At 56.6% G+C, this 17,163-nt stretch overlaps 1 protein-coding gene across 2 annotated transcripts in view; it reads left to right on the top strand.

Annotated features, from left to right (window-relative positions):
* LOC101317944 (protein FAM241B) overlaps nucleotides 1-17,163 on the top strand; it is a 286,912-nt gene that overhangs the window by 223,064 nt on the left and 46,685 nt on the right. The window contains exons 10-17 of one of the 2 annotated variants that reach the window (XM_073793708.1): nucleotides 533-559; nucleotides 1,170-1,196; nucleotides 4,199-4,225; nucleotides 5,073-5,099; nucleotides 8,097-8,162; nucleotides 11,619-11,726; nucleotides 14,020-14,046; nucleotides 14,801-14,836. In XM_073793708.1, the coding sequence (XP_073649809.1) occupies nucleotides 533-559; nucleotides 1,170-1,196; nucleotides 4,199-4,225; nucleotides 5,073-5,099; nucleotides 8,097-8,162; nucleotides 11,619-11,726; nucleotides 14,020-14,046; nucleotides 14,801-14,836 (345 nt within the window). Of the gene's footprint in view, nucleotides 1-532; nucleotides 560-1,169; nucleotides 1,197-4,198; nucleotides 4,226-5,072; nucleotides 5,100-8,096; nucleotides 8,163-11,618; nucleotides 11,727-14,019; nucleotides 14,047-14,800; nucleotides 14,837-17,163 lie in introns of those variants that run through there. The other variant, XR_012326693.1, reaches the window with a different exon arrangement.

Below are 17,163 nucleotides of genomic sequence, written 5' to 3'. Positions count from 1 at the left end.
GTGGGGCAGATGACGCACCGCTCGGAGGCCACCTCTGACCTGGCTCTGAGAGCAGATCCGCCTGCTGGGGGCAGTCATGTGGCCATCTGGATGTCCTGGGAGCCCTGCCTAAGGCCTAAGGCAGATTACGAGAGGCGGGCAGGGAGCAGCCAGCTCCCCCTTTCCCGCAGGCCTCGGCGCTGGCCAGCCCTGCTTTCCAGGAACACGCCCGCCACTTTCCACTCGAGGTGAAAAGGACTTTGATGCCATGGCGACTGCCACCCGTCAGGTTCTCCCTCGTGCCAGCACGGGGCAGGGGGCATCTTGTTCACTCCCAAAGACCCCTCATGGGACATTCCTTTACTCCCCACTTTAGAATGGGAAAGCGAGGTTTAAGCTTACCCATGATCTCATAACAGCAAGTGGTGAAGCAGAGATGTGAACCCTAACTTGTTACAGAGCAGAACCTGTGCCCTTAACTACCTCCCAGGCTGCCTCTCTGCCAGGACAGCTGTGATGCTCCGTCTTTACATCTGGCCTCTTTCTCTTTCAGGGTCCCATTGGGCTTGACGGCAAACCGGTGAGTGGACCCTCTCGGGCTATGGGCTCCCCCCACTTAGTCCGGGTCACTAACCCGGGGTCTCCTAGTCCTTCTGCGAGACCCCGACTCCTTGGAAGACGCTTCAGATAAAATGAACGTTCTTGGGGCGGAAAGTCGTTGCCAGTGGGAAGGGGAGGAGAGGCCATTTGCATGAGTTGCCCTGTCCCCCATGAGCCTCCCCTGGGCACAAGTCCACGGCCTCCAAGCTGCACTCTCAGTATCTGGAGCAAGAGCCATCCTAGAATCTGCTGATTCCGGGGCCTCCTGGAAGGGGCTGGAAGGTAGTGAGGCAAGGAGGCCGCGGGAGAGGAGAGGGCTGGAGAGCTCTGGCTCGCGCCGTTGCCCCCAGCCCCGCAGGGCACCTCCTGTGTGCTGCTCGGCGTCTCCATCTCGGTCGAGCCCCAATACATGCCCAAGTCCACATGGAGGCTGCTTCCCGTCCCGAGCTCCTCTCTGCTCATCTCAGTCCTTTTCACCGGGCCCCAGACGCACACGTTCACGGGAGGAGCCCTGTGTGACGGGGGGGTGGGGCTGGGGTACTTCTGGGGTGCAAACGACTCACCCAGCGCTCGTGCTCCTCTCCTTCCAGGGCCGCCCCGGACCAAAAGGGGAGACGGTAAGACCCAGCTTTCCTGCCTTCCCTCGAGGGGTGTGGGGGTCAGCCTAGCCCTCACGGGCCACAGAAGCACTGCCCCGCAGCGGGAGTGGCCGCCCCATGGTCACTCCCCGGCTGGGTGCGACGCGTCCCCCTAGGTCATCACTCAGCACAGGGAGGAGAGGCGGCAGGGGGCTTCTCCACCTGAAGAATGAGGAAAGGGAGGTCCAGAGAGCGTCTGCGCTCGGCCAGTGTCACACAGAATTAGCAGCTAGTGTTCCCAAACCGCTGCTCTCATCCAGCACTCTCAGGGGGGCCGAGGGGTACCCATCGGGCACTTCGTCCTGAGCCTGATTTCCTCGTGCTCCCTGCTCTGGGCTGCCCAGGGCTCCAGGCGCTCCTGCCCCAGCCGGGCGCAAGGCAGACCCGGAGAAGCAGACCTCTGCCCCTACCTTCCTCCTGGCCCCTTCCCACCTTCTGGAGAGCCTTAACCCAGTCCGTGCCACCCCGGAAGGAACAGTGATGGCCCTCAGCAGGGCACTGCTCTGTAATCCTCCCAACAGCTTATCATCCCCACTCTATGAAAGGGCAGATCAAGGCTCAGATGGTTGTGTGTATTGCCTGAGTTGACACAACTCCTAAATAACAGAACAGGGAGTGAGACCCACGTGGTAGGCCCTTACCCTCCACCGTGTCTCCTTCTGCTGCCAGGGCCCTTTGTTTAGAAAGAAAGGGACCCTTCTAGGGGACTCCCCTTTCTGCCATCCCTCTGCCCCACCCCACTTCGCCCGCCGTGAGTCTTCCCCATCTGTTTCAGGGTCGGAACTAACTTGAACAGGGAACGGTAGGGCCACCCCTTCTCCCATGAGCTCACATCAGTGTGATAGGTCCCCCGTCCACCTCGTAGTCGTCCGTCAAAATCCGACAGGCCACAGAGCCATTAGGCTTCTGTTTGGCTTGGCACGGGGACCCCAAGCTATTAATTCAACACGCTGTCTAGTGTAATTATCTTGGCCTGTTTAGCATCTGTCCGTCTCCCACTCGCCTCCCTTCCTGGGTGGTTTACCTGCTGCTGGGCATCCAACATGGGGGGCTGGGGCTCACCCTCACATGCTTAACCTGTGCCCTCACCTGTCAGAAGGGGGTCATCTCTGCCCCACCCACCTCACAGTAGCCCCGAGAATCTGATGTAAGGCGTAGACAGGACCGGGGCCCCCCAAGTGGCGTAAAAGAGAGCCAGGACTCTGCATTCATGGCTTGTCCCACAACTCACAGGGCTGTCCTAAGGACGAGAGGAGTTAATTCACGCCAAGTGCTTAGAACAGTGCCTGGCACAGAGGAAGCACGACAGGTGCCAAGCTGGCACATTGCCCTGACCTGTCCTAAAGGGGCAGGCTCAGGAGCTAATCGGTGCCCTGTGTTGTTGGACCTTGAAATACTTAAAAGAAACTTGAAATTCAGATTTTTGTTGTACTCTCCTTGCTCTTCAATATTTCAGTTTATTGAAATAAAACTGTGTGGGATCAACAAAATACCTTGGGGACCACGATTGTCCCATGGGCCGCCATTTGGGACATCTGGACTCAGTCCTCCAAGTCTCTGCAGTCCCAAGCCTTTGGGTTCTTTCTCTGGGCCCCTGGCCCTCCTTCTCTCATCACACTCCTCTCTCTGTCCCAAGAGAGGGTGGCCTGGTCCCCTGCAGTCTGATTCCCTGCCAGATGCATCATATTCTGCTAAACTTGATGCTAAACACTTAGTCAACCACATAGGCTGGGGTGCCACATGGATTGTCCCAAAGACCACTTGTCCCTTCCCACGAACCTCCTAGGAATTTCCCAGTTTGGGGGTTGGTCCAGTTGTCAAGTCGGGGACAAAAGAAGGCTTTCCTCCCACCCAGATGGATCTGTCCATGGGCATCCTGAGGTCTTCAAACCCCAAAGAGACTGGCCTGGCAGGTGGGTCCTCACAGGCCCTCAGGAAGGCCTGCAGGATGGAAGGGAGCTCAGGGCCCCAGAGGCTGGGACACTGCCTGTGGCTCCAGCCAAGGTTAGAAGCCCTGCCCCCCGAGGTCCAGCCCAGTTCAGAGCGCGTGGCAGAGTGGACACAGCTGGACCTTCACGGTCCCAGTGCCACCACTCACTGAGCCGCAGGGTCTTGTCTCTGTCACCTCGTCCGGGAGATGGAGTGACGCCAGCGCCTTCCTCTCGGGCCAGCGCGGGTGTGACTCAGCACATCCTGGAAGCCTTGCCTCCGAGGGGGTCCTCAGAACAAGGTGCACCATCCTACCCCCTCCCCTCCACACTGGCCGAGCGTGAAGCCTTCTCAGCACTGGCCTCGGGTCAGCTGGACGCCATGTCCTCCTCAGAGAACTGAGGATGGCTTAAGTCGCCCACTTCCTGCTTCCTCTTTGGCCAAAGCTTTCTCCAAAACCCCCAAAGTCTGCAGCGCTGCCCCAGCCCCCGTGTCCCCAGAAGCCCTTCTGGTTCAGTGGGGTTGATGCTGAGGCCTCGGAGGGTAGGAGTTAGAAGGTGCTTTTGGCTCCGTGAGGACGTGGCGTGAGTGTGCAGTAGCAGAGCCCTGCCTGACGTGGCCATGCAGCCTCCTCCGTGGCTGGCCCACAAGATGCTGGCGGTTGCGGGAATGAATGAAGGATGACACCTGTTCTTCGTCGCGGCCGCGTGCAGGGGGCAGGGCACACCTAGTCATGTCCACGGGTGGATGAAGGAGCTGGGCCACGCCAGCTGGAACATCTCGGGCACCGGAAGACCTGGTGTGGGTGGCCAAGCCCAGCCTTCGGGACTGCAGGCTTTCCAAAAAGTTTCTTGCACAATCCCACGCAGGCCTGCATCTCTGATTCTGCCCGCCTTCTGTGTGCCACTGACCTGTGTGTGTGTTCCTCCCCACAGGGCTTGGCGGGTCCCCCAGGATAGCCAGTTGGTACCTCGCCCCAAGTTTCCCAGCAGAGAGGCTTTGGGCCCTGAGTCCTTAGCCTCTGTTTCTAACTGTCTCATTTCTCTTCTTAGGGACCTCCAGGACAAAAAGGAGAAAAGGTAAGCTGATGGAGGTTTTCTAGAATTTTCATCTCAAGAAGCAGCCTTCCAACAGGTAGAAAGGATTATTTTCAAACTTCAGATTTTATCAACAGAACCAGGGGAATCCCCTGTACCCTGTGGTACATGGTATATGAGAGAGAGAAGGGAAGCTGCCCTGCGTGGGGTTCTTTGGTGGGGAAGGCATGGCCTGGAGCCTGGTCCTTCTCAGCCTCTTTCTCTGCCCATCCTGCCTGCCACCCCCATGGTATTTCCTGAGCACCTCCATGAGCCTCTAGGATTCTGAGGTGTCAGTTTGTAAACCACTGGCCTGGCCCTCTTCCTAGCCTCCTACCTTCTCTGCTTCCTTGAGTTTCTGATGGGGGCTCTTCTGGGCTTGCCCCCAGGCAGATGGTGCAGGGACCTGGCACCCGTGGCTCCAAGAAGGCGTCTCCGAGGGCCCCGTTGCCCATAGCCTGCCTTGGTGTCTGCTGTTCCCTTCCAGGGGCTCCTGTTCAGAGCCGTTGGGTGGACCCACCCAGAGGGTCAGCCTTTCCGGAAGATACTTCCAGCCAGGCACGGAGCATAACTCGTGACTCTGCCGTCATGGCATGTGATGTGTGGCGGCAGAGTCCTGCCCTTGGCTCTGTGGAGCCACGTCCGGGCAGGTCCTGGAGGTTACCTCCCTGCTGCCAGCGAGGCTCGAGGGAGGGAATCAGTTCTCCTGCCTGAGAGAGCTCAGCCCAAGACAGAGCGGGGCAGGCGGGTGACGCACATGCATGGTGCGTCCCCAAGTCCTGAGGTTGCCCCCGAGGTACAGCCCGCCAACAAGGGCCTAATTCCTCCTCTCCTTCCTTCTCTTCCCCAGGGTCAGTGTGGAGAGCACCCACACCGGGTAAGTGAACCCCGAATACTGATCCATCCCTGGAGCACAGCCCCCAGTTTAGCCTCATCTTCTTCCCTATAGAGCTTGGAGACCAGGAGCACACAGCCCCCCTCTGCACTCAGCAGCCAGAGTGGGGCCGTGACGGTGCTGGGGTGTTTGGCCAGCTCCTGGGGGTGTGCCTGGTAGTCAGTGTGTGTGTGTGTTTGTGCATAGCTGCGTGTCTTTGTATGTCTGCTCCTGTGCTGGCTGGGCCTGCGAGCCCCCAGCGTGTGTGTATCTGGAACTCTGCACGCCTGGCTGTGTGCTCCTCTGCACATGGCCTTCATCGTAAGGCTGTGCAGCTTGTGTGAGTCTGGGTCTGGCTCCCTACCCAGCGTGCGTGTGTGTGTGTGTGTGTGTGTGTGTGTGTGTGTGTGTGTGTGTGTGTGAGAGAGAGAGAGAGAGAGAGAGAGACAGCTTGTGTGTGTCCATCTGCCTGCCCTGGTGGAATCAGAGGGACTTTTGGGTTAGTCATTGTTTCAGAGGACCCAGACCTCCATGGTGGGAGATAATTGGAGGCTGACTGAATCAATTCAAGGGTAAAGTCTCTGTTTTGCTTCTTTAAGAATCAAGGAAGCCCCTCCAAGTGGAGTGGGGGATTTCAGGGCTGGGATGATCTCCTGTGCCCCCTTGGCCCCACCCAGCTCCTTCCTTTCCCTTGCTTCAGCCCAGGATACAGAGCCCAAAGTCTGCTGTCCTCCTATCGGGAGCCCTCAGATGTGTGTGCCAACATCAGAGAGCCATTCTCGGGGATGGGGGGAGTGAAGGTGTGCAGGAGCCCCAGTGAGCTGGGACCCGAGAAACGCCCCTCGTTTTGTGGATCGGCCTTGCCTGTCTCAGTGGAGCATCTTTAGGTGTCCATCCCCCTGTCATAGGCTGCATCGTGCCCACAAACACACACACAGTGTGGCCGCCCTGGGCGCCCACCCCTGCCAGGGAGTGGTCTTGAGGGAGTGGAGAGAAGCACAAGCCAGACTCAGAGTCGGTCAGCTTGGCTCCAGAAGACCGCTGGGAGGGCCTTGCTGGCAGGGTCCGGCCATTCAGACTCTGACCCCTGGTTCCCAGGCCAGGGGGAGGCCAAGGCGGGGGCAGCCTTGAGCGTCAGTGGCTGGGGTGGGGGCGAGGCCAAGACTGGGCGGGGGGCACAGGCCGGCAGCAGCACAGACAGAGCCAACCTGTCAGCGGCATGTGCTGCAGGGAAGCAGGGGCCCTGGTGTTCCGGCCAGCCTGATCCTGATACAATAATAGAAGGTCAGCTGTGTTTATTTGAAACGATGGGCTCACAGGATTGTTATGTTACCCAAAAGAAAGACAGCATCCCCCAGCACAAGAGACAACACAACTTAGACGCTTTGACAGTGTGTCATCAGCCCCGAGAGAACGCATGGGGCCGGTTAGGAGAGAGCTCTCTGCCCTTCAGCGCAACCCAAGAAGAGGGAGCTGGCGGGGAGAGAAGGCTCCACAGGGCCACAGGGCGCAGAGGAGCCCGGGGTATGGCTGCGCCAGTGTGGGTAGCGAGTCAGGCTGGGTGAGCGTGGATTTGGGGATCCAGCCGCTGGGCAGGGCAAGGCAGCTGGCACCGTCTGTTTATCTGGAAGTGGGTAGGAAAGCAGGGTCCTTCTAGGGCAAGGCGTCTGTTGGCTCTCTGAGGGGACTGCAGACCTGATGGGGGTGGCAGGCCTCCTGGCCTGCAAGGTACAAGATCCAGGTGGTCCGGGCGCCTGTTCCAGCCTGTAGCATCCCCAGGGAGGGAGGGGGAGGAGGGGTGCCCTGGGATGGGGAGCTGGTGTCTGGGCCTGGCACTCACTCTCCCCATTGCCCTGTCTCCACCTCCACCCCTACCCCACACCAGGAGCACCTAAGCAGGTCTCTAGCAGCTCTGCGCTCTAACCAGATAATTACCCTGAAGGTTTGTAGGTTCTGGAAGGTCTCCAGGCCCCTCTGCTTAGAGGCTCCCTAGATGCAGAGCCCAACATTGCACGTCCCCAGGCCCCACAGTGGGAGGGATGGGGCCGCCCACGATTGGGCTCCCAGGTCCCTAGCTGGGTGCATCCCCAGCCCAGGCGGCCCCGCTTCTAATCGTCCCAGTGGCCTCATGTGAGTCGCAATGCTTTCAAAAACGAGAGGTGGATTATACGCCATCTTTCTTTTCACGTGGGTTCTAACCTCTTCTGAAAGCGGAGCGCTCAGCACCCATGGGTTGAGAGTCTGGAAACAGCAAGAATTTCCAGAAATGAAAATTACATTAGATAACATGATTGCAAGTTGCCTCCCCCCAGAAAAGTGGTTGAACATGCAAGAGACGTCTTTGTCCAGTGTCTATTTTCCAAGCCCACTAGCCCCAGGGTGAGACCTCGGTAGCACTTAGCTGGTGCCCACACTGGCCACACCCTCGGGATCGGGCTTGGCTCTGCTTTTGACCATCCTCCCCAGATCCGCTGACACCAGCCCTTCTCGTTTAGCCAAAAAAAGAACCCAGAGGTCGCCACACACCAGCCTGGCTTCAAGTACCAATTTAGGGTGGTCCTGTGGCTCCCAAGCCAGAGCCTCGGAGTCTGCTCCCCTCGGCCCAGCAGCCTCTGTCCGTGACCAGGGACCGGCGGGGCTGGCAGTGCAATGTTGGGCCGCATGTCAGGAGGCCTCTGTGACCCAGCTTGGCCATGGAGGGCAGGTCTGGCCAGGGGGCCACTCTCCCAGTCGGGGAGTGCTTCTGGCCAGTACCCCAAGGGCCCGCCTCCTTCCAGGGATGGGGTACCATCTAAGGGCAAGCTCAGCACTGCACCCACAAGCGTCAAGCGCCCCGCCCACGCCCTCCCTCCTGTGCCTCACGCTCGCTAATCTCTCTTCTCTCTTCCTCTCCTCCCTCCTTCTTGGCCGCCCTGCCATCCTGGTGGACTTTCAACCCTCCTGAACCCCTGCGATCTTTGGCCTTTGCCCTCTGGCCTTCCAACTCATCTTTCTCCTCAGCTGCTGCCTCTCCTCAATTCAGTGCGGCTGGCTGCACCCCCAGTCATTAAAAGGCGGACCTTCCAGGTAGACACCTCCCTTTCCCAGACCACGTGGGGCTTCCCAGGGGCTGGCGAGTCTGGTCCCTGTCAGGCCAGCTGGGGCTATAGGTGAAGCGAGAATCTCACTGCACTCCCGTTACATTAATTTAGACAAAAATGGACTCACGAATGCCATAGGCGTGGAAATACACAACTCCCAGGCCCAGAAGCCACAACTACTACCCCACCATTACTACTCACGACAGCCATCACTGTGTGCCGGCCACTGGGCTATGCATTTCACAGGCCTCATTTCATTTCATTCTCTCAGTGGTTGTATGAATTAGGCATGATCATCCTTATTTCACAGATGGGGAAGTAAGGCTCAGAGACATTAAGTAAGTTGCCTGAGGTCACACAGCCAGTAAATTGCAGAGCACCCAGATTCTCCTTCTCTTATTAGCTGTGTGATGTGGGGCAAGTTACTTAACCTCTCTGCACCTCAGCTTCTCATTTGTAAAACGAGGATAATAACGGTTCCTACTGCATAGGGTTATTGTGTTTGTAGAGCACTGGGAATAATTCCTGGCACAGTGCAAGAATTAAATTGAGGCTCAGAGAGGTGAATTTGTACCTAAGGTCGCACAAACAACAAGGGGCAGATCGGGAACCGGCAGCCAGGTCTTCAGAGCCCACGTCCAGGGCTCTCTCACCTGGACCTACACCCTTTATATTTAGAAATGCAGATTGCTTAGCATCCGATCACTTGTAACCTGAGTTTGAGAAGCGAGGGAATTTGCAGAGGAAATGTAGCCCACAACTGACAGGCGTAATCATTGTGAGCAACTGCTCCCTTCTTCCTGCCTAACGAAGCCAAGGAGGCTGGGATAGGACCAGATCACAAAGAACGAGAGACCACAGACCCAGGGATCCAGGCATAGGCATTGCAGCGTGATGCCAGGCCAGGAATTCCATGGCTGCCACCCATGCCCGTAGCCTTCCTTACACTGGGGGTCAGGGGTTACCCCCAAGGTAACTGGAAGCGGCAGGGCTCCGAGATGCTCTCTGAAAACCCGACAGCAGGGCCTGGAGCCACCATCTGGCCTGACTCAGGAGCCAGGGCCCAGGGGCCTGCATGTTCAGGCACCTGGCTGAACAAGGCTGAAAAATCACTCCAATTTACAGCTAAAAATACAGAGGGACACGTGACACACGTGCTACCCAAGGCTACATATCCCGTTACACCAGCCAAGTCCTGAGAGCCTCCATGTGCTCTGAGCGCTTAGCCCAAGGCTGGCTATTCAGGGGGCCCACTGGCAGCTCAGAGAGCACCAGGCCCACCCCGCTCTCAGCCACCCCTACCCGTGTCAGACCCCATTTCAGGAGAGCCGAGTCCTTGCCCTCAGAGCGGCCATTCGCCTCAAGCCCCAGCAGCCACCTCCTGGCCTTAGTTGCATTAGCTGCTATGTGTTGAGCCCTTGCTGGGTCCCAAGCACTGTTGTAAGAATTCTGCTTGGATTATCTCATGTAATCCGACATGGGCCACCTGGCAGTGGAGGTGGCATCATCGCCACCTCACAGACGAAGAAATTAGGAGGGGCCGAGGCATGTTGCTGCCCCCCTTTTCAAGAGCAAGAGGTGGATAAGCCAGAACTTTTTGTGTTGCCCTGACCTGATTTGCAAAAGAGAGAGAAGAATAGGGGCCCCTGTCCTGCCTGCTGCAGATTCTGCCTAGAGAATAAGGTTTTTATGCTGTCAGCCATGGTGGGACATAAAAAGGCTTGTCCATTTCCTATCAATAAACCAATATTGATTTCACAGGCTCTATAAGATGCTTAAACATTGGGTCTAACATTAGTTGAAAGAGGAAACTTTATATGACATATGATGTGCTTAGCAGATGGTGTTGGAAGTCATTGCCAAAGTGCAGAAAGTTAGACTGTGAGCAGTTTTTGCTGGGGGCTTACTTGGAATGAATAGGAATAGTCTGGAGTTCTGAGCTTGGGTCCTGGCTCCCCCCAAATTCTTCTTGTGACCTTGGTTAGGGAGCTCAACTTCTCTGAGCCTCAGTTTTTTCTTCTGTAAAATGGGGCCTGTGACCCATTTCTGCACCTGCCTTCCCCACCATGGACACTCTGAGCCCTTAAGTGGCTTCTCAGAGGGTGTGGCAGGTTGCAGCCCAGGCCCCAGAGTGGCACTGCTGGTGGCATCTGCCCTAGGATGTCCCATCTGAGAGATGATTCAAGCAGATGCTGCTAAAATCTTAGTTCTCATTGTGAGGTCGTACACTCCTATTTGTAATCATCATTTTCCTCTATGGAGTTTGCAGCAAGCGTTGTCAGCTCCTTTTTCACATAGGGAAGCAGCAGTGTCATAGAGGATTACTGAGATCACACTGAGAAGGGTGGGCTGGCCTGGAGTCTGGCTGCCTGGGTCTCCCTGCATCCCAGCCTGGAGCGCTCACACCTGCCAGGCTGTTCTGCCTTAGTCTGTCTGCAGGGCTGGATCCCCCCATCAAGAGCTGAGCCCAGAACCTCCCTGGAGAGGTCACGTAGAAAATAACATAATGACATTGGTCTGTGTAGATCTAGGATGACTTGGGCTGGCCCTCAGCCCCAAGATCTGGGCCACATGGACCAGGGAGCATGATCCCACCCCTACCTCCCTGGGCCCTGGGTCTACCCTGGGCACATGCACGGTGGGTGACAAAGGCTGGGGGATAAGGCAAAGGAATAATAATAGAGGCTCCAGAGAGGCACAAAGCACTTTACACTTTCAAAACTCAATTGAGGTCAGGTACAAATCACATAAGTGACAGAAGCAGGCTGCAGGCAGAAAGGATGGGGGCGGGCCTGAGGCAGCCCCCCGGGAATGTGGGCCTAGCTGGCCAGGGCTCCCAGTTTTTCATCAGAAGCCACCAAGCCAAATGTTTTCCATAAAATCTCTTGCCCAGTTATTTGGTGAGCCGAACAAAATTCTGTGGCCTCTGACCTCAGGATCTCAGTTGATCCTCTGGGCCAGATAATGAAAGACAGCAAAAAGCAGTGACAGGAAACAAGGAGCAGCTGTTCTCGCTTGATAGTTAGGAGGCCAGGGCGCAGAGACGGTGGACTCGCCACGCAGAGGGAGGGCCTGAGACACGCCCAGGCTGCCGGCCACCTGGGCTGTACCCTGGCCATCTGAGCAGGCTGGGAAGAGGCCTTCGGTCGGGCGGGGGGCATCTCACCCGCTCCTCTGCCACCGCAGCAGAGCTCTGCCCTGGGGACCAGCAGCTGACGCAGCGAGTCCTCTCTGGAAGCCCCTCCTCTGGGGGCTAATGTCTTGGCCGTCTCCTCACTGCCACCAGCCCCTGCATGTAGTCACCACCACAGCACCATCACCATCACCCCACCACCGCCTCCCCCAGAGCCCACGGCAGGGCCTCACCGGGTGCATGGCACTGGGGCGGGACCGCTCTGCAGCCTGGGGCTCTCTCTCTAACACTTGTTTCCACGAACCTCAGGGTGAACAGGGCCAGGCCGGCATCCAAGGCCCACCAGGGCCACCAGGCCCTCCTGGACCAAGTGGACCTCTGGGGCCCCCAGGACTGCCAGGGCCCATGGGGCCACCCGTAAGTAACTCTCCCACTTTCCACTGCTTCCTCTCCTTCGAGATTTGTCCCAGGAATTCCCTGGAAGCTTCCAAACCTTTCGTAACCCATGGGAACCTGAGTCCCCACTGAAGAGGCAGAAACACTTGACAAGGCCGCTGGATGTGGCTGGCCCCTGCAGGAGCTGCCTGTCCCTGTCACACTCACCTGTTACACTCTGGTTCTGAACACACATCCTGAGACCATGTGTTCCACTCCAGTCTTTGCCTGCCAGGGAGGACACCACGAATAGGCGCCCCCTCCCAGGTTCAGCAGACAGGAGCTTGGAAAGAAAGTTCCCAGGGCCATTCTGATGGCTGTCTCCCGACACCCGGGCTTAGGAAAACCTGAGTTGGGCACAGTGTGTTCTAAGGAGGTAGCAAGGGGGCATCTGACTGCCTGGCATCGCTAACAGACATTCTTTTGCTGGTGTGTGTGGGCTTCCACTCCTGGGCCACCTTCCAACCAAGTTACACATCTGGTCGGCCAGGAGGGCCCTGCATCGAGCCTGGGGACTGGACCACTGCCGGGAGGGCCCAGGGGGGCCAACAGACACCCCTCCAAGCAAGACCACACTCAGGCAATAGGTCAGTCCTAGTGTCCACCAGTCATCTGTTTGTAAGCCCTGGCCAAGCCCCAACTCTTTCTCAGCCCGATTTAGTGCAAGAAAGCACCAGGGCAGAATAACTTAGCAGGGCCTTGGACTTCTTGGGAGAAAATGGGTTCTCCACCCAGAGCTAAGACCACCATCAGCAGTTATTGGAGGGACGGGGGTTAAGGACATAGTCTGTTTGATAATGTTTTTTCCACGTGGCTGTTTTTAAAAAAGTGTTTTTCTCTCTTATGACAAAGTCTTAAGTTGCTGCTGGCTCATAGCCAGAGTCCCCATCATTAACAGTGTGGAGAGTACTCCCCATTTTCTCCTTAGATCTGCACATAAAGGTTTTCCACGTTGATGATGTTCTGAATAATGTAACATCCTGTTTGTATCCTGTTACTTTTTTCCCTTAATATCGTAAACCATGCCCCTTCCTAAGTCAGGAATCTCCTGAGATGTGGACTTCAGGACTGCTGGGTCGTCTACAAGGCAGTTAGTGAGTCCCCTTCCGTATATTCTTGAACATAAATGTGCACATCTCTGATGCTTTCGTGGTGATAGATTCCCAAAGGTGGAGTTGCTGGGTCAGGGTGTCCCTGCCAAATAGCCCTCGGTGAGTACAGCCACATTCCATGTCACTTGGCTTCACATCTGGGCCCTCAGCTACCCCAGCTGCCCAAAAGCTGAGGTTCAGCGTAGGGTCCCCCCAGGCTGGGCGACAGCTCTGGCAGACGAGGGTCGCCATCTTGGCCAGAAGGCGGCCCAGCAGAGTGAAAACCTAAGTTGCTGGGAGCCAGCTCTCCTGTTCAGCTTGATCCCCGTAACGAATTTCAAATATTTCCATGATTTCTCCCCAGAACCCGGGGGAGGGAAGTTAGTCTCACTTCCATGGGTTTCTAGATGCAAAAACAGAAAACCTGAAAGGAAGTGAAATTTAGGGAATTGAACCAAACAAACCAAGCCAAGAAAACCAAAAAACAAGGCTCCAAATTCACTTCTTTACTGACGGCCCAGACACAGTGGGCTCCCGGTCGCTGAACCCAAGCCAGGTGGTTTTCTTTGTTAGGTTGTTTATAAAGAGAAAAACCAGAAAGCATGTTTTGAAACCAACTGAAAGAGACCAGACTCGAGCATCATGGTTTTCTCCAGCCAGTGTTTGCCGTCCAGACCCACGCCCGAGACCACGCCGGAGCCCACCTTCCCTTGTTTCTCCCTCGGGCTCCCGCGGGGGCCCATGCCACCTCCCCCGCGCTGGCTGCTGTGCTCACTGTGCCCCAGGGGTGGGGCAGGGAGAAGAGGGCTCCCCCACAGGCTGGCAGGGCCAGAGGCAAAACCCAGGCTCTGCTGGGCAAGGTCGGCTTTCCAGGGAGCGGTTCCAGTTAGGAGGTGGGTGGGTGGGAATCTGGACCAAACCACACTGCCAATCTCACATGATGCCACTGACCTACTTTCCAGTGGGCGAGCACAGCGGAGATGCCCACGGCGCCCATGTGGCTCCAGAGAGGGACATGAGCCTGTTGTCCCCACGTGCCCTCAGCAGGTTTCAGATACCCTTCCAGGACCCTCTGGATCTGTTCTTCAACACGTCCAGAACCCATTACAGCCTCCAGTGGAAACATGATGAGCCCCCACCGTTTGCCAGAGGAATCCACTCACCTTTTTTTCTTGCTTCCGCAGGGCTTACCTGGGCCTCCTGGACCGAAGGTGAGGGCCCTCTGGGTGATGCGTCAAACGGGCGGGAGAGTTCCCTGCAGGAGGGAGGGGGAGGCGGCACTGACGGGAGCTGAGGGGGATCTCGGCTGAGAGAACGGTCACGAGTGGCTTATTTCCAAAAACGCCACTCGGAAATTGATTGGGTCCCACAAGGATTGCATTTTTGTGGGCTCAGGCCAAGCAAGTGCTACGGCTGGTATGGAAGATGCGGCCCTGCCCTCCAAGGAGGTCATGGTCTAGTTGGAAAAGTGATGCCCAGGACGCTGTCACAACATCCCAATAAAACAGCATTTCATAAGGGGCCAGAACTGGAAAGGACCTTCAGGGTCATCCGGTTTCTTTGGAAACCTTATCTGGAAGCCCACGATGTCAAACAGAATCTCCCTTTGAAGCTGGAGTCCCTGCGGCTCTAGGGATGAGAAGTAGCAAAGCACTGATCGCAGCCAACCGTTTCACAAATGCAGAAGCTAGAGCCCTGGGGAAAAGTGACTTGTCCAGGTGCCACAGAGGGTCCGTGGTAGAACAATAACTGATCCTCAGGTGTCCTGGGCCCCTGCCAAGTTGACCTTTCTCACCTCCCTCTGCCTCTGCAAGGCAAGGACTCATTCTGAAGAGTAGAACAGTCCCTGTTATTGTTCCAGGGATGGCTGGAGGTGGAGGTCAGAGGATTTGGAAGGAGGAGGGATGGTAATATGAAGGGGGTGGCAAGAAAACCCCTCTAATGGCCTTCTCTTGGTTCCCCCAGGGAGACCCAGGGATCCAGGGCTACCACGGCCGGAAGGTAAGAAGGAGTGGAGCGGAGGACCCCACCCCCCCACCCCGTGACAACCCAAGTGGGGCTTCACCACAGTGCACACAGGGTCCGGACTTGGTCGTGCACACACACTTTTGCACACATACCAGCGGGAGCCTCAAAACCCTTGAGGGGGGCTGAACAGGGGTTCATGTGTCCACCTGCGGGAGGAAGAGGCTCAGAAGGGGAGGGGCCTTGGGCAAGTCAGTGGCCCTGCTGGACCTCAGACCCAGGAGTGTGTCCCCCGCCAGCCTGGGTGGCTGTGTCTGCACAGAGGCAGGCCAGGTTCTCACTGGCCCCCCTGAGGACCTAGTATGTGGGAACCAGGCAGAGCTTCTGAGCATGGTGGGAAATATGAAAGGGTCCCAACCCTGCTCTCTGGCAGCTCACAGGCCAGAGAGACAGGATTCCTGTACAAATAACCCTGGTGAAGGCAGACTGTGCTAACTGCTACCCTTGCAAAGTGCTGTGTCAATACGGGGCGGGGCTGTGTGTGTGCGTGCAGGGAGATTAATTCTAGGTTGGGAGGAGTTCGGGAAGTCTTCTGAGAAGGGACAGCCTCTGAGCTTAATCCTGGTGAATGGGTAATTGTATCGGTTATCTATTGCTGTGTAACAAACCGTCTCAAACTTACGTCTTAAAACAATTCTTTCTCAGGATTCTGTGGCTTGGCCACGTGGGAGTTCTGTATCTCCTCTGGGCTCACCGATGCAGTCACATGGGATGTTGGGCGGAAAGGCTGGGTGGGGAGGGGGCAAGATGGCCTCATCCACATGCCTGGGGTTGGCCCTGGCTGTGGGCTGGGTACCTCTGTTCTCCTCCACGTGGCCTCTCAGCCCCGGTAGGGCAGAGAGGTTTCCTCACAGCATGGCAGGCCTAGGTCAGCTTTCAAAACAGGGGAGTCCCAGCGCTCAAGTGCTTTTCAGAAACATCCCTTGCATCACATTTTCCGAAGTCCTATTGGCCAAAGCAAGCCACACAGCCAAAGCATGCAAGTCAGTGGGGCTGGGGGACTCAGCCTCCGCTTTTTCTTGTCCAAGGGTGCAAAGCCTTTGTGGCCATTTTTAATCCACCACTGTGGTCCTTCAAGCAGCAGATTTCAAGGGAAATGGCATTTTAGACAAGAAAACAATTTGAGCAGAGGCCCAGAGGTGGTCATTACAGTAACTATATAACATAAAAATCATTTTAATACTAGGCACCACTTACTAGATGCCTACTGTGTACCAGGCTGTCCTTCAACGTGACTTGCATCACATCTAATCCTAAGACCACCTTAGGAGGCTGACACTATTCTTCTCCTATGTAACAGATGAGGAAAATGAGGCACGCCCAAAGTGTCCTAAGTGGCAGAGCAGGAATTCAAGTCCGGGTCCGGGTCTTTCACAGGGTGCCACCTGCCATAGGGAGCCCATCCCGCCCTCCAGGCCCCAGCTGGGAGGCTCTGGCGCCTTCCTGGAGAAGAAGAGAGACAGGAAGGAAAGGCAGGACAAGGATGGGGAGGGATCTGGAAAGGCAAGAATCACTCTGGAGAAGCACATTCCACACGCCATGTAGCTCTGTGATCAGGCGGCTGCTGTCACCGCATTGTTTTACGGGCGCTTGGTGGGTGAAATGGCAAGGCCCAAGAGATCTTTCATTAGTTCTGCATAAACTGCGAAGTTTGTACCGTGTCAGGAAGTGGAAATCACAGCCCCCGAGGTTGCCTCCACCCACTCACGCAGACTCACAGCATTTACTGCCTCTCCTGATGCAGCACGGGGCCGGCTTTCCCATTAGCAGCCAGACCAGCTCTTTCAAACTGTGAAGAAGCTTCAGGGCGGCAGTTTCCCCCGGGATCAAGGGGATGCCCTCAGCTGGCATCCATACTATGGCAGGCGTCTGCACTCCCCTGCCAATGGGAAGTCTAATTCATCCGGAAAGGAGGTTGGGGGTCTGCTGCCCTGAGGACGGAGAGGCGCCAGCTTGGGGCTGGGGTGTCATGATGATAGAGGGCCTGGTTCCATGATTTTGGCAATTCTGGGCTCAGATTGTGGGAGGAATCATTCAGCCCTGGCTGCACTGAATTTGCAGAGAAAACTAGTGTGGTCCTGCTGACGGAGGGGCAGCTTCTGACCTCTGGGAAGCCTGCTCTGGGGAGAAAAGGCTCAGGGCTGCTAGAGAAGGCTCGAGCATGGAAGGGTGCATGACTAAGGGTAGAGCAGTATAGATGGCTACCTTGAGAAGGAGGGAGCTCCCTGTCACCCGAGGTATTCAAGGAGAGGCTGGATAACTATGGGTCTGGGATGTGTTAAGAGAAGCTTCTGTGTCAGATG

The sequence above is a fragment of the Tursiops truncatus genome, chromosome 16, assembly GCF_011762595.2.
Source record: "Tursiops truncatus isolate mTurTru1 chromosome 16, mTurTru1.mat.Y, whole genome shotgun sequence".
NCBI classification, from domain to species: domain Eukaryota; kingdom Metazoa; phylum Chordata; class Mammalia; order Artiodactyla; family Delphinidae; genus Tursiops; species Tursiops truncatus.
This window is presented reverse-complemented; position numbering and strand designations above follow the sequence as displayed.